This window comes from Cadophora gregata (genome assembly GCF_030347475.1).
Source record: "Cadophora gregata isolate MNR1 chromosome Unknown scaffold_9, whole genome shotgun sequence".
In the NCBI taxonomy this organism is placed as follows: Eukaryota; Fungi; Ascomycota; class Leotiomycetes; order Helotiales; family Ploettnerulaceae; genus Cadophora; species Cadophora gregata.
Window position 1 is genome coordinate 1,094,186 of NW_026695932.1, and position 15,261 is coordinate 1,109,446.

The 15,261-nt window shown below is 49.4% G+C and overlaps 5 protein-coding genes across 5 annotated transcripts; 3 read left to right on the forward strand and 2 right to left on the reverse strand.

The window, feature by feature from the left end:
• Positions 1-586: 586 nt before the first annotated feature.
• NAT3_3 (N-terminal acetyltransferase) lies at positions 587-1,830 on the forward strand. Its single transcript, XM_058508353.1, has 3 exons — positions 587-866; positions 1,005-1,627; positions 1,680-1,830. Exons 1-2 carry the CDS (start codon positions 698-700, stop codon positions 1,427-1,429), a joined length of 594 nt encoding a protein of 197 aa, XP_058356038.1. The 5' UTR covers positions 587-697; the 3' UTR covers positions 1,430-1,627; positions 1,680-1,830.
• Positions 1,831-5,141, reverse strand: ONS95_014686 (uncharacterized protein; the record flags this gene model as incomplete). The annotated part of the gene is made up of 1 exon (XM_058508354.1): positions 1,831-5,141. The coding sequence occupies one exon, from the start codon at positions 5,139-5,141 to the stop codon at positions 1,905-1,907; it is 3,237 nt and encodes a 1,078-aa protein (XP_058356039.1). The 3' UTR covers positions 1,831-1,904.
• A 341-nt stretch (positions 5,142-5,482) lies between these two features.
• ATP16 (delta subunit of the central stalk of mitochondrial F1F0 ATP synthase, atp16) lies at positions 5,483-6,260 on the reverse strand (the record flags this gene model as incomplete). The annotated part of the gene is made up of 5 exons (XM_058508355.1): positions 5,483-5,515; positions 5,566-5,744; positions 5,796-5,949; positions 6,080-6,109; positions 6,159-6,260. 5 exons carry the CDS (start codon positions 6,258-6,260, stop codon positions 5,483-5,485), a joined length of 498 nt encoding a protein of 165 aa, XP_058356040.1.
• Positions 6,261-9,331: 3,071 nt separating this feature from the next.
• On the forward strand, positions 9,332-13,252 carry ONS95_014688 (uncharacterized protein). The gene has a single exon (XM_058508356.1). The coding sequence runs from the start codon at positions 10,254-10,256 to the stop codon at positions 12,579-12,581; it is 2,328 nt and encodes a 775-aa protein (XP_058356041.1). The 5' UTR covers positions 9,332-10,253; the 3' UTR covers positions 12,582-13,252.
• Positions 13,253-13,890: 638 nt separating this feature from the next.
• SAR1 (COPII coat GTPase) lies at positions 13,891-14,851 on the forward strand (the record flags this gene model as incomplete). Its single annotated transcript, XM_058508357.1, has 6 exons — positions 13,891-13,909; positions 14,000-14,103; positions 14,224-14,263; positions 14,338-14,403; positions 14,456-14,755; positions 14,811-14,851. 6 exons carry the CDS (start codon positions 13,891-13,893, stop codon positions 14,849-14,851), a joined length of 570 nt encoding a protein of 189 aa, XP_058356042.1.
• Positions 14,852-15,261: the final 410 nt, after the last annotated feature.

Sequence of the window (15,261 nt, forward strand, 5' to 3'; positions counted from 1 at the left end):
CCTCAAGTCTGCGTCTGTTCCCCTTTGTCCTTCAACACCGCGAATCGTTATCCTTGCCCTCGTTCTGGTATCGGCGTTTGAGCAAGACACAACGCGTCAAATGGTATTCCGTTGTGTATTCCACTGGTTGTTTTCAGTTTGATTTTGACGTGGTTGATATGACAGGGTTCAGGCACTTGTGCTTTATTATTGCGTTGATGCAGCAGCCAGCAGTCGCAGTAATAAAATAATCGTCCTGGTCAATATTATCGCGGCTCCTGGATTTGCGATTGGCGGTGGGAGGACCCCTGTCGTTGAGATTACGGCAATGCAATGCAAATCAAAGCGATGCTGGATTTGTCCCAGTCCTACCAAGTTGCGTTTACTTTCGGATATCGCTGTGACGATGTCGAGATACTAGGAATCAGGTTCGATATCGCCAGGTTTGTTGTTTGCTTCATAATGTTCATCCACATGTTTGCTGGGAAATCGAGCTGTGCTGTTGTTCCTGCATGTCCGGCTAGGATCTATGTTTGCCGACACTCACCCGGGAATTTAAAGTCAACCATCAACTCCGTCACAACAGACAAACTAAAACATCCCGCTCCCGTGCCGTACCCTCGTGCTATCAGAACACCAGGACAAGAACTTCATATTGTATTCAGCTACCAGCACCTGGACACCATGGGAAGTCACACAATCTTTTTCTAACGACAAAATGACATCTCTTCGACCTTTCCATGCAAGTGATGTATTCAAATTCAACCCCACCAACCTCGATCCTCTGACCGAGACATACGATTTGAATTTCTACTTCTCGTATCTGGCGCGCTGGCCACATTTATTTAATGTAGCTGAAGGGCCAGATGGGACGATTGATGGGTACAGTAGGTCTAGACCTCTTACATTCCTCCTTATACATGTTATTCATTATATACCGGCTTTATTGGGTGGATATGGAGGGGTACAACCATAATCGCGAGTCACACAGCTCCCAGAATACAAGACTGACACACTCGCCACAGTGATGGGCAAACTCGAGTCTTCACCCTCCTACTACATTTCCAGTCCTCACTATCTCCCCTTCCACGCCCATATAACAGCTCTAACCGTCTCGCCCTACGCGCGCCGTCTCGGCCTCGCTCGAACACTCTCCTCGTCACTCGAAGTCGCCGGCGACGAATACAACGCCTTCTTTGTGGACCTATTCGTCCGCAAAAGTAACAAGATCGCTCAGGCGCTGTACAAGGGGCTGGGTTATAGCGTGTATAGGGTTGTGAAGGGGTATTATGTGGATGATTTGAGTGGGGGGAAGAGTGCTGGAGAGGAGGATGATGGGGAGGGAGAAGATGCGTGGGATATGAGGAAGCCGTTGAAGAGGGATAAGGATCATAAACATGTGAGGAGTGATGGGGAGATGCATGAGGTGCAGCCGGAGGATGTGTGGTGAAGTGTTAATCGGGAAGCTGAGAAGAGACTCTTGTCTTGAGAGGGAGACAGCGTTGGCGGGTAATACATTGGCTTTGGGTCGAGCTTTGGGAAGGATAGCGGTCTAAAAACTGGGTGCTTTACTCAGATATGGTCATGCTATATCGAGTCACCAAGAACCAAGCTTGGGGAAACGATGGGTTTTCGATGGCTCAGGGTGGTAATGTGCCTCCCGATAAGTGGTTGCTCGCTTACTCACTTGCCTACATTAGAAAGTGATACTGTAGCCGGGCAGCGCGCAACGATCTGGCAGTATTGCACCTCAGAGCGTGGGTATAGAAGCAGTACGCGTAGGAGGGCTCCAAAGTGGCGCTGCTCTTATGCACAGTTTCATTGCAAACCTAATCTAAAGCAAAGAAACCAAGTTCATTACATTCTGATCTAGCCTAACTCAAGCCTGTTGGTCACTTTCTCCAACCTTTTCAACCACAAAAGCATTACGCCTCGCTCTTCAACTCACCGCCCGTCCAATTCCCAACTCTGGCAACCAAGTCCTCTCGTCCAGCAAGATGCACCAGGATTGTGATACCCAAGATCCCCAGATCCTTCTCCTCTCCAATTTCAGTCTTGACCACTCTGCTAGTACCAACCTCCTCCAACCTCTTCTTCTGGACACAATCATGTTCATGCTCCATCACAAAATCCTCCAGTACAACCTCATCCACACTCAAATTATGTTCCTTGCCAGGTTCCTTCGGCGTCTTGATTTTATTCTCTTCGTCTTTTCCCTCATCCTTAATCTCACTCTCGCCACCGTGGGTCAAATTCGTCCAGTCAGTCGTAGCCGTCGAAACAGACGGCATAGCCTTATAGCTTTCCTTCTCCATTTCACTTACAACCTCATCATCACTCAAGCGATGTTCCTCGCCCCTCTTTTTCCGACCCTCTGGATTCCAATCCACAAGTTTCAACCTCCAATTCTTCTTCTTGCTGCCAATACTTCCCTTGCTGCTGATACTCGGCGTGCGAGTCACTCGATAAGGATCATCTAGATCTTTATTTGCTTTTTGTTCAATTCGCTGTGCAAGTTCCGCAACGCCGCTCCGCGCTGAGAGTCCGAGTTGCGAGGTGTAGTCTTGTTTGCTTTTCTGGAGCTCTTCTCGAGTGCCGAAAACTTGTTTGGGTTGTACGGGTGAGTGATCCTTCTGCTTAAATCTAGTAGAAAGTTTACGGGTGATATTTTCCACTTCTGTAGGTGTGGTTTGTGGTGGGGTTGGTGGACTAATGGCACCTGTTATCTCTGTTGCGTGACTGTGTTTATCGAGCGAGCTCGTTCTGGATTGTGAACAGCTATTCCGCCGTTTGTGGACATGGTCATGCTCATGAGGAGACGGTATTGTTAACCATGCGCCAACGGCTGGCTCGGCACTGGCTTCGAGACTTGAATGTTCCTGAGGGGTACTTCGGAAATTGAGGGTATCTTCTTTTGATCGTCTGTTAACATCTTGGAATTTTTTCTCATTCTGTTCAACTCCAGTCGATCCCGTCTCTTTGACGTTCTTGGTACTTGTTACAATCTCTTCGGGGGCTTTTGACATTGGAGACGTAGAATTAGCTGGTCTGGCTATCTCACCGGTGTAGGCTGGCTTTTGAGATGTATCGTGCTCTTTGGCATGTGTTTCTACATCGCGCTGGAGCTCCAACGAGTGATGTTGAACTGGTGGAACATGAGTCTGCGACTGAACGTTTCTAACGTTGGTCGGAAAGTGCTCCTCAGACCATTCGATTGTGACCACCTTCCTGGGCGTGTGATGGTGATGTACGATTGTTTGATGATCTGTATGCACGCAGCATCTCACACTGTGATGAGTATTTTGGCATGCTGCACACTGGCAATCGTCAAGACAATGTTGACATTCACCAACAACTCCCGAACTGACAGGACTACCATGCCGCGCGTGGCCTGTACGAGGATATCCACGACATTCGACGTATTCTGGAATATCGTGGGTCGAATAATCAGTTTTCATAACTGGAGAATCGCACGAGTCTGGTCCAGATGAGCTAGTAAGATGAGAATACCCCGGACCCGACTGTTGTACCAGACGAGGATCAGGCCTCGACAACGAAGAATTGCATCTAGATTGGACATAGACTGCATCATCGACCCGGCTCGTATCTGCAATGTAACCATTTTCGGTGTCTTCAGGAACGCGCTGCTTCGGCTTCTTTCTCGGACAGTCAGACGCATGGCGAAATGACGGATGACCGTGATGTGTTGCACGACAGATAGAGACGTCACAACCAAGACTTTCCGATTGTACCGTGGATACATATTTGGCAAGCCAATCGTGCTTCCCATGGTACTTGTGGTGATTGTGTGCTGTATGATATGCCTCTCCTCGTCTCACAGAAGGAAACAATTTAAGCGACTGCTTTGGTGATTTCAGATCAGCAATCAAGAAAGGAGAATCCTTCACACTGGTTGTGGTCCTGCGCCCAGATAGTTCTTGTATCGGCACTGGTTCTTGGCAACTATCTTGCAATTGGGGCATCTTCCTCGGTGATCTCTGTGGATTTGTGAAATCGTAGAAATCGGGAAACCTGATGGGTGGACTTGAGGGCTTCCGGGTTCCCTTTCTTGACTGCAGTGGAGTAGGATCTGGCCTTGCCTGATATCGCTTAATTGGGTCATGCTCAATTAGATTCTCTGTGGGCTTTGGCATTGAATTGCGGATTCCCTGTCGGTGCTTGGTGAATACCTCGACATGATCTAAAGTATCTTCTTCCTGAGTAGTAGGCAAATGGGAGGGGTGTTCTGTGCAGTGAATGCAAAATTGATGGCTACATCTCATGCATTTGACTGATGTACGGCTGTTACTCCATGAGCACACATGACAAAATGTCCGGGTACTAGAACCGTTTCTCAGCTCACCCACATCCTGCGACACCTCTCTAGAGGTAAGTCCAGCTGGCCTCTGAATTCCATAGTCATCAAAGAGATCTCGTACATTCTGCCGGCGAATTGTAGAGGTTGTCGCGATAGAAGCTTCCGAGTCAATGAACTTTGGTCGGCGTGGGTCAATTTTGTGACTGTGTATGCTAGCAGTATCCTTCTTGGTAGTGCCAGGCATCCTCGAAGATTGTATCCTCAGCGGTCTATAATGTCCTGAAGAGTTATTTTCTTTCAAAGCATCAAGGTCTGTACTGTAGCCGCGATGATTGACGCCCCGAACTGATCTGGTCCTCGAGAGCACACCCCATGGAGATACAGCGTCGTACTGTCTCCTTGCATCTAACTCCTGACCAATCTGTCCATTTATACCAGGGGATCGACTGTACTGTACAGTCTGGTCGGTCAAGGCATGCTCTTCTTCATGATTAGTTCGGACTGGGTTGAGTCCGAGAAATGAATGTCTACTCTCAACTCGAGGCGTCTCATCAGGTTGGGCACTCTGAATAGCAGGATTTCCAAACCGGCGGCTTATGCGACGACCAAAACCGGAGCGGGAGTCTTCTCGAGTGCGTTTGGGAGCAGGGGTAAAAGATCTCGTTGGCCGTGGTTTGTTAAAACTCTGTAAAAGCTTGACGCGCGAAGCCACAGCTCCCTGGGGAATGGCATCTCGCGAGCGTTTCCGGACTCGAATGGTTGAAGACGTTTCTAGAGACCTTCCGTCATATTGGTATGATGATAAAGCTGGAGGTTTTGCTCGGCGTGGGTAGCTGGCGGCCATTATCAAGTTCTCTGCTGGAATGAAGACATTGGAGCTGCTGAAGTGGATCACCAGATAGTAATAAGGAAAGCAAATGATATGACCATTTAATGGCTGATTTACAGTCGCCGAACAACTTGTCCAGCGATTGTTGATGATGTTGAGAAATAAATTCAATGCTGCAACGCGAAATACTAAGTCCAGTACAGACCATGATATCAAGTGAGGAAGGAACGACTCTCAGTCACTTTACCGAAAGAGAATCAATGAATCAGTCTCCGTGGTATGCATTCAAGAAACAGTGATGTACAAAGCCGCTACCTCTATAAGTCCTTCGTGCTCAACTAGAACCAAGGGTACCTTTACTTGAGAGCAGCTTGCAAGCTCTCCAAAACCTAGATTCATATTAGCGCCGACCTTCAAAATCAAAGGTCAGTATCCCAACCTCGAGCTCAATTTTCGCCTCAGCAATATCCTGCTCACTTCCACTTCCAGCAGCGATCTTCTGTGCCTCCGAGATTTGTGATCGGACGTTCTCGATGTTGAAATCCTCCAGTGGGAAACCTTCAACGGCGTTGATGCTCAATTCCGAGTTTGGCTGGACAGTTGCGAATCCTCCAGAGACTAAAGCAGATTTTTAGCTACGGACTGCTGTTATAGGGTTGGCGAACATACGGAAGAACTGCTTGCTGGAGCCACTCTCCTCAATAACCTCAACAAGTCCGGGCTTCAGCTGCTCAATTGAAGGAACATGGTTGGCGAGGATACCCATCTCTCCGGATTCGGCGGGGATGTTGACTTGGACGACTCCTTGCGACTTGTAGATGGACTGTTGATGCCCGTCAGTTGGGATGTACTGACTCTTTCCCTTAACCGTCCTCAACACATCCGATTCACCCGCACCGCCAAAACTGCCACCATTTCATTTCCCTCTTGTCCATAACGTTACTCGAACGTACCTGATGAGGAAGAACCAAGCTCAACTTAATCTGCCCAGTTGTTAGCCAGGGAAGCAAAATCTGTCTGCGAATTACCGACCTTATCCGACACAGCCTCAGCATATCCTCTGCGCAGAAGGGGTGCCTTGACAGCTGCAGGGCGCGCCCGCAGAGCCACACGAGCAATCTTGAGGGAGTTCATGATGAGTTGAGGGTTCAATTGGAATTGGCGTTGTTAACTCGTCGGCGAGAGCTTTGCGATGTCCTCGCTCCGTACGCTAGCTTCCTTAGCTCGGTCATGTGATGAAGCTCCCGATTGCTGCCGCATTCGGCTCAGACATATCAATGGCTTCAGTATGACTATTTTTGAACATCTTCTCAAGGGAGGGCAGAAGGACATCTTTCAGAAGATTTATCACATGTATCATGCGGTAAGGTCATCTGACTATTTTCACGTGATAGTGGGATTAAAGTTGCTGGCCTGGCCTTCTTCGACCACCATAGAATCCCCTGTCATGTTTGGTATCTCTACCTCACCGCACGGTTTACAGTGTTACACATCTTCATCAAAGCCGTAAATTTTGCTCCCCAATTTTGCACCAAATCTCAACCAGTCAAAAACCTTCAAAAGGGAGGATCCCGAACAGACGGTTGAGACGGTCCCTTTCGTCCACGAAAAATTGGTTGGTGACCATTAATCCCTCATGTTGAATTCTCCCCGCCATGCAGCTCAACCATGCTCTAGGGTCCTTTACTCTGCAGAAGCTCGCTGTCGTGCAGAAGCATCAGCACACAATCGGTAAGTCGTGCCGGATTGCTACGGAGGTAGAAACACTATGGAAGCGAGTTTACGATGCTGTGCTGCGTGTAGCTTTTGAGCCGTAAGCTCTTTGCATGGGGTGAGATTATTCATTGCGGACACAATTGGATGGTCACACCATCTCGTTCTTGATTCAGTGTCTGAGTAAGTTTATTGACTGCGAAGTCATCCGCAGCGGTGACAATTCTTTCTGATGACCGTAGCGAGTAGTCTCACTCTCATTCATCAACAGCCAAAGCCTTTTCACCGCCTCGGCGTATCTCGTATTGTATGGCAGTGTGCGGATGGAGACTTTTTCGAACGAGTGTTGCGGACAAAACATCTTCAGCGGAAGTACTCAAGGGGCCGTTGTCGGCGCGCGTATCTGACTTAGGCTACTTCCTACGAGTACCAGTGTTGCAAATCAGGATCCGCTTATCAGGGTTTGCACCTGTCTTCCTGCTAGCATTTGCAGCTACCGGTACTACTGCAATTGAGCCCATGCACAATTTAACACGTCAAGAGCGGTGGAAAAGAAGAGGGGCAACCTCCAACCTTCTTCCGATAGAATGTGGGGTACATATGGCGGTCAAGATCAAGGACAACACGTTTTGACATCTCCAGATTGCTGGCAAGCCATTGGCTAACTACACCACCTGGCAGAAAGTCGTGAGATGGGAATTGGACAGAAATACATCCATTACTCGTGCTACGCTCTGTACTGTAAATGTACTTCACCGCATGCAGTTTTACTTGCATGCAGCTGTCACCGTGCTGCAGAGGAGTCTTGGGTTCTTGGGTGTTTGGCCGCCACGAAAGCCACGAATGAGCACCGCATCATGTTGTGGAAGAACGACTACCTGCATGGTGCAACGGTACTACTGGGAAATGAAGGAGGCAGAGGCAGAGGCAGAGGCAGAGGCGGTTGCTGCCGACGCGACGCGATGCATGAGAGAAAAGATACAGTACTCGCAGCGGAAAGACAAACTGGCTTGACTAGGATCAGAAACATGTTTCTGGTCTTGGAATAGATGGTCGTCGCGGCGTCAACATGAGGGATGCGACGTTGCAGCTCAGCTCCAAGACGCTGCTGATTCCGGCTGATGTTTGGCTGATCTGACGACAATTTGGAGAAAGTTCAACCCCCACGTTGAAGAATCATGTTTCAACCACGACCCCGCACCGGCGCAGACCACTCGTCAGTTGTTGGCATGCAGAGCGGCGTGTGGAGACTGGAGATGAAGAGGAAGAGGTCACGGACCCAGGTTTACTGACGAAGAGATATATCTGTTGCCGCGACTGCCTACATTCGCGTGTGGCTGTCCAGTCCTGAGGGTACCGAGGCGAAAGCTGTTGGGCGTGATGCCATAATAACATAATAATGACGATAGGGTTTACCAGAAGAAAGCAAAGCGGGGTCGCTTGAAGGGACTTGCTGCGCCGTTGGTCCACTGACAAGTCAGCTTGCCAATAGCAGACGGGACAACACAAAGCAATTACTACAATAGCAAAGCATTGGCAAAGTGAACACTAGACGATAAAGTTACGGTAGATGGCGACGATGGAGCCCTTCCCGCGACCGAATGGGGATGGGGATGGGGATGGACGGGGATGAGCGGCCAGCGCTGACTTCCTGGGCAGACGGATGAGCGTCGATGCCGTTCCAAGACCCTCGACCTCAACGCGCTCTAGCTATGAGACTCTGTTATGCGAGGGACACTCAAGATATTTGTGTGGGCCTAAGTTATGAGCACCACACAAGATACAGTATAATACCTCCTTTGGCCTGCCGTACAGTCGAGTAGCCGGTATACCGACTTGAAGAAGAGGCTGTTTGGCTTTGTTATGCACGACAAGACAAAACCGAGAGATTGGGGCAAAACATGCCGTATTATTCCCGCCGAAGGAGTGCCCGGATCAGCACCTCAAATTTCAGTTCCGCTTCTCAGCGTCCTATTCTTCACCGTAACTAAGCCGTAGACAGTAACAGCCTGGATTGTCAAATTGCAGATTGTTTTGCCATCGTGGCGCGCGCACAAAGGTCAGAGCAGTGTTCCTCCTGTTCAGTAGTTTCCGGATTTGTTTGGCAGCGAAAAATACCGTACCAGAATAATGACGGACGAGCCAAAGGACCGAAGGACAATGCTGACCTGCCTGTGGTAAGGGTTACAGCGCCATGCCCGTCCTATACTTTATTAGCAGCAAAGACAGTACAGTACAGTACTGTAAAATATTAGCCGCCAGCAAAAATTCCATGCTTCCGTAACCTGGTCCTGTGCTTGTTTGCCCTTCGCTTCGCTTCCTACCCTGCCCGGCCCTTTTGCCTACTCGAGACAGTGCAGCGCAGCGCAGCGCAGCGCAGCACAGCAGCCTCCCTCCTCCCCAGTTACATACTAGGTAGTCTTGCTCGTCTTGTCCTGCAAAACAGCGCCAGCCAGCGCCAGCGCGCCCAAGCCCTGAACGTCTTTCCCGCACCAACCTGAATCCACCCGCCCACCCACACACCACACACCACACACCACACACCCACCCACCTGCCCACGTTGGCTTCCATTGCGCTCTCAAATTCTTTGTGCTGCCCACCTTCCCATCCTCTTTCCCTTCCCTCCTCTTCCCCCTCCTCCCTCACACAAACAAATACAAACTCCATCGCGCGACCTCTTCGCATCACCTCTCTCTCTTGGCCTTCGCACATCCTTCTGATATTCAGGCGTGGCCAAGGCTGCGCTGCTGAGATCGATCTCGTACAACGGTCCTCAGCCAAGCATTCCTCCCTGCTTTTGCGGTCAAGAGGCGTGGTCTCAGTTATATTTGTCAGACAGACAGTCCTCCCTCTGAGCCCTGCGCTACCCTGCAACTGTACATCAAGTCGCCCAGCCTGCACCGCAGCCTCAACCACACCACGACAACTCCAACACGAACTCAAAACCTCCCGAACAACCTCTTCCGTCACTGATCATCGCTCACGAAACACTGCTTCTCGTCTCTCGTCCTTTCTGCTTCGTCGAAGTAAACCTGGATACCTGCATACAGAACTATGTCGTCTAGATTATAGCAATACGGTCCTTAGGGACGACTTTCCAGCAGCGTTTCGACGACCTTGCCCCGCGACGGCAATTCGACGACAACACAGCATCGTGTAGACCTGCTACCACTTTCTCGATCAGTTCCGATTATTTTCCAAGTCTCCAGAAGACTCCAATTATTTTCACAGCAATTTCGTACCACATCGCGAACTTTTCTGTTGCGAGTCGCCACCCGGATCCGCAACGACATCACCAACTTTCAACTTTCAACCTTCAACTTTAATACCGCATCCGAACGACGACATTCAGTCGATTCAACGCGGACACATCCATTCCCTTCTTAATACATCAGAACACGAAACAGCCCGAAATGGGGATACAGGATTTCTTCACATGGCGTCCCCAGACGTCTGCCACATCCCCGTCGTTGGCAGACGAAGACCTTGTAGCAGACGTCGACGAGCCGCCAGACCATTCAACTCGTCGCGATCAAGCACAGGCTGAATTTCAAAAATCTTTGATCCGACCTCAGGGCGCTCGAAAGGAGTCCCTCCTAACAAAAGCATTCCACGCTCCAGAGCATGAAACCGAGATTCACAAATCCGATATCCACATTACTACAGACCTGACTCGTCGGCGATCAATGATGAGCAATGCCAGCATTGCGTCGACGGCAGAACTTACGAGTGATGGTGGGCTTACGAGCCCTGCCAGAACTAACACACCGAGCCCTCCTTTACCAAATACAACCTTCACGCATTACTCCTTGGCCGCAAAAGCGGCTCCAATGCCTGCAGCTACAAAGACTATAGGCCACACCCCGTTATCAGAAGTCATGGGCGTCTCTCCCAAAGCGCAGCCAGTCGTGCAACCCGTCGTCCAGGCACCGAAGAAGAGATGTATCACTTTCATGTGTGATGGGAAGAGGGAAGCAGCTGCCAAGGCAGCCAAAGAAGCAGCTGCTCCTGTGGTAGAAAAGCCAGCCACACCACCCCCAGCAGCACCCAGAAAGTGTATGATCAAATTTGCCTGTCCTGGACCAAAGCCATCAGCCAAGCCAGCCAAGGATGATGCCCCCAAAAGTACTTTACAGAAATCGTCCGATGCTACCAAAAGAAACCCCAGTCGATCACCGTCTCTTCCAAGGAAATCTCCACGCCAGCCACCTCGCTCTATTCCCAAGGACTCGAACTCAGCAGTTCGACGTGCTTCGCAAAGCCCAGTCGCAACCCGTGTCAAGCCTAGATACATCATTGCTGATGAAAAGACAATCAATTCATCTGAAGCTACTCGATTTCATGAATTTGCAAGCGAGGAAATTCAAGAGGATGACTGGATCCTCAGGGATGCAGAGATCGTCAGAGCCAAGTTAACAATTAATGATACATTGAAGAAAGAGAATGCTATCCGTCAACTTGGAAATGAAGCTGAGGCTGAGGCATTGGACGAAGAAGAAGAGGATGAGGATGAGGAGACTCAGGACGGAAACGATACCGATGATGAGAATGATGAGGAAGAAGAGGACGAAGACGAGGATGAAGATCGGAATTCCATCGACTACTCGGGCGATGCGGCATCTGATGGAAACGAGTCAGACAACGAAGCTGGCTTTGCTGAGTCTGACGAGAGTGATGCTGAAGGGGAGTTCTCATTCTGGACTCCAGGCAAAAGACTGCCCGGCAGAGAATCTATTGAAGCCCTCATCTACCGTCCATCAGCTCACCGAACTGCCTCAACATCGTCAATCGATTCTTTGGATCACATGGAGCCTGAAGCTGGCCCAAAGAAACTTCGACGTCGTCCTATCAAGATCCGCCCAGGAACCCCTGACCTACCTGATAGTACCGACTTTGTCTGTGGAACCCTTGACGAGGATCGTCCATTGGAGGATGCATATGTGTCGTGCATGGAAGCCCGAAAACACGCAAGGCATAAACAAACACCACAGGATATCGACCCTAGTTTCCCAACGTCCGATCCCGAGGATGAAGAAGATGAGGACGACGCTATCGGCACTGGTCATGATAGTGACGAACCTGTTTGGCTGCATGGCAAGTTTGAAGAGTCGGATGATGAGCGTTTCGGTCGCCGTCGCTCAACAACGATGCGCCGAAAGTCACCTGCTCCTTCTCCACGACGGCTCCACTCTCCCCCTCCCCCTCGGAGACATCACTCACCCCCTCCGAAACAAAGACTTCATTCTCCACCACCACCAAAGCAGCGTCTTCGGTCGCCTCCTCCCCGAAAGCTCTTTGGCCATTCACCAAAACGCATCCATTCACCTCCACCAGCGCAAACTGTCCGATCCCCAGCCGCTTCGCCCACGTCTGCTAAGGCCATTGCATTCGCACCACTTGGTTCTCGGCCAGGACTGACGCATACCAAGTCGCTTCCACGCACGCCCAATGCATTTTGTCGTGCCTATCATGCGTCTCGTCTAATTGCTGCCAACGGCAATGCCACCGAAGGCAACGAGAACATTGATGGTCATGTTCGTGGCGCGATCGACATCGTCAAGGGTCTGGAAGAAAAGCGCCAGCGTCGGAAGGAAAAATATCAAAAACAATGCAATCGTAAGAGTAAGGGTCACTCCGACCGGAGACCTCAACCCGGGAAAGGAGCCGAACGAATGCGAGAGCTAGGACTGCTCATGGCCGGCAAGACTGGTCAAAACGATCCATACATGTTGTCTGCTTAGAAAGTCACAACGACGATCTTAGGAGACACGGGCGTTGGAGTTGACCGCGGTCACTTTACTCGCTCATCTCATATTCTTCTACTATTCCTTTGTAAATACTCACTTCTACTACCCCAATACATTACCGACGACAATGTCTGGAATGGGGATGGGCCACTTGTACATACACGCCTTTTATTTCCTTATCATATTCATATTTAAGATCATTGTTCGACTTGATACCCAGCGCGTGCAACCTGACGAGCGATACAGACAGTCAACATTTGAGTCTTTCCATGCATGCATACATCGATCCAACATAACATTTTCTTCTATTCAATTCTTCAGCGATCTGGAGTCGTGACAGGGATTTGTGTTCTTGGGATCTGCATTTGGTTCTTCTAGCGGGCTTATCGTTGCATTGCATAGCGCCGGATGCATTTGGGAGATGGGAGGCAGTATGAACACTTCTGAACAAGTGAGCGAGCAAGCTTTAGGGATGTCAAAGCTAGCATATGCATATAGCTCGGGGATAGAGTTGCTTTTGGTCAGAGAGAGGCAAGCATCCGCCTGGCTGTATTTTGTTTCTCGATGACTTTGGCTGAGCGGCTTGGGTTCCGCGATGGGATCTGATATTTAGCGATGCACAATATTTACATCTATTTCTGATTATCTCCATGTGATACATATTTGCAAGTGAATCAGAGCTCTGATGACTTTGGACTAGGATTTCCATTAGCGGCTTAAGAATGTCTTCTTTTCAAAGGAGGTAATCTTGCGAGATCTTTGATTTTACCCTTCTTGTATGACCATCGTGGCAATAACATTGTCTTCGCCAGGTGTAATAGTCGCACTTGATCACTTCCACAGACGTACTGATATTGTACTGGATCTGTCATCCACCCTCGGTATTTTGCAATGACAAGGAAGATTCGAAGCTGCTTTAAACCTGTACCATCACATACCGAGGAGAATAAACCCATCGTCATCTTCCCCCCTTTGCTGTGGCTTTTGTACTACTACGGCATTAATTTGTTTGACTGGTAGTGATTAACTCAAGAGAAACATACTGAGCCGCAGCTTCTTCTTGTGTCACTCAAGACAATAAAACGTCATCTATTCTGTCATTGTTCCATCCCAATCGGAATTTGTTGCCTTGAAATCCAGGTCTCAGTGCATTTCTTAGCGCATCTTTATCGAACACCTTGACTTGACATTCAACCTGTGCCAGGAAGACTTGACTTCACTTCTTGATAGAAGCATCGCAGCATCCACAAAATACCCCTTTTAAATCCACCGAATCCGAAGTCCATCTACGCACAAAGCCAAGATGTGGATTGTCAACTGGTGTAAGTGGCAACCTACCCTCTGCAGAACTCCGAGGAGAGCAAGAACGTTGGGCGAGTTGGAACAACAAGCTGACATTCTCCTCTGCACAGTCTGGGATACTCTCGCCTCTTTCGGGCTCCTAAACAAGCATGCCAAACTCCTATTCCTTGGTCTCGACAACGCCGGAAAGACAACCTTGTTGCACATGTTGAAGGTGCGTTGAGCCTGCTTGGGGGGAAGACCATTGTTGGACTGGTAGAGGCCGCCTGCGACGCTGGACACAGAGTTACATGCCTCTTCATATGAGACAACATACTGATCGAGTGCGATGTAGAACGACCGCGTAGCTATCCTCCAGCCTACTCTCCATCCCAGTGAGTACTGCCCTTTCACGAGACGCCAGCGGCGCAAGCATATCAGCACGTGCGGCATACTGACAGCGTTCTAGCATCCGAAGAGCTTGCCATTGGCAATGTCAAGTTCACCACATTCGATTTGGGTGGCCATCAACAAGGTATATATTTACAAGTATCATCTCCGCAAAACTCAGCTTACAAATTTCCTAGCTCGCCGTCTCTGGAAGGACTACTTCCCTGAGGTGTCCGGTATCGTCTTCCTTGTCGACGCAAAGGACCACGAACGTCTCTCCGAATCAAAAGCCGAGCTTGACGCCTTGTTGTGCATGGAGGAATTGGGCAAAGTTCCATTTGTCGTACTGGGCAACAAGATTGATCACCCAGACGCAGTCAGTGAAGATGAGTTGAGACACCGGTTGGGCTTATATCAAACCACGGGCAAGGGCAAGGTTCCGCTTGAGAATATTAGACCGATTGAGGTTTTCATGTGCTCTGTTGTTATGAGACAAGGTAGTTCTGCCAACCTTTCCTTGGTATAAGTGTGGGTTCTGACTTGGTATAACAGGTTATGGTGATGCTATCAGATGGTTGTCCCAGTACGTCTAGATAGTTGATAGAAGGGCATAGGAGGACTGGACATGGTGGCCGGTGGAGTTGATGATTGCAAGCGTGGACGACACGAGATGAGAGAAAGGAGAGACATTTTATGGCTGGCGATCATTATGATTGGGCGGAGTTTATACAGGTCGTTGTTTTTTCATGCTCCTGGGCAAGGACGGGGATGGTATGACTTTGGAGTTCCTAAAGTCGTCTGTCTGAAATGGCCGGCATAATTGTACCAAGCATAGTATCGCGATCAAGCAATATTCCCTCTTTACTACCAACGAACTTTGTTGACGTGCTCTGGCCGTTACTCGAAGCAATTCTCAGGCCAGATTGAACAACACAGGTCTATTTTGTAGAGGGTACTGAAAACCGTTTCATTTGGGTTTTATAAAGCTGCCCTACACAGTCGA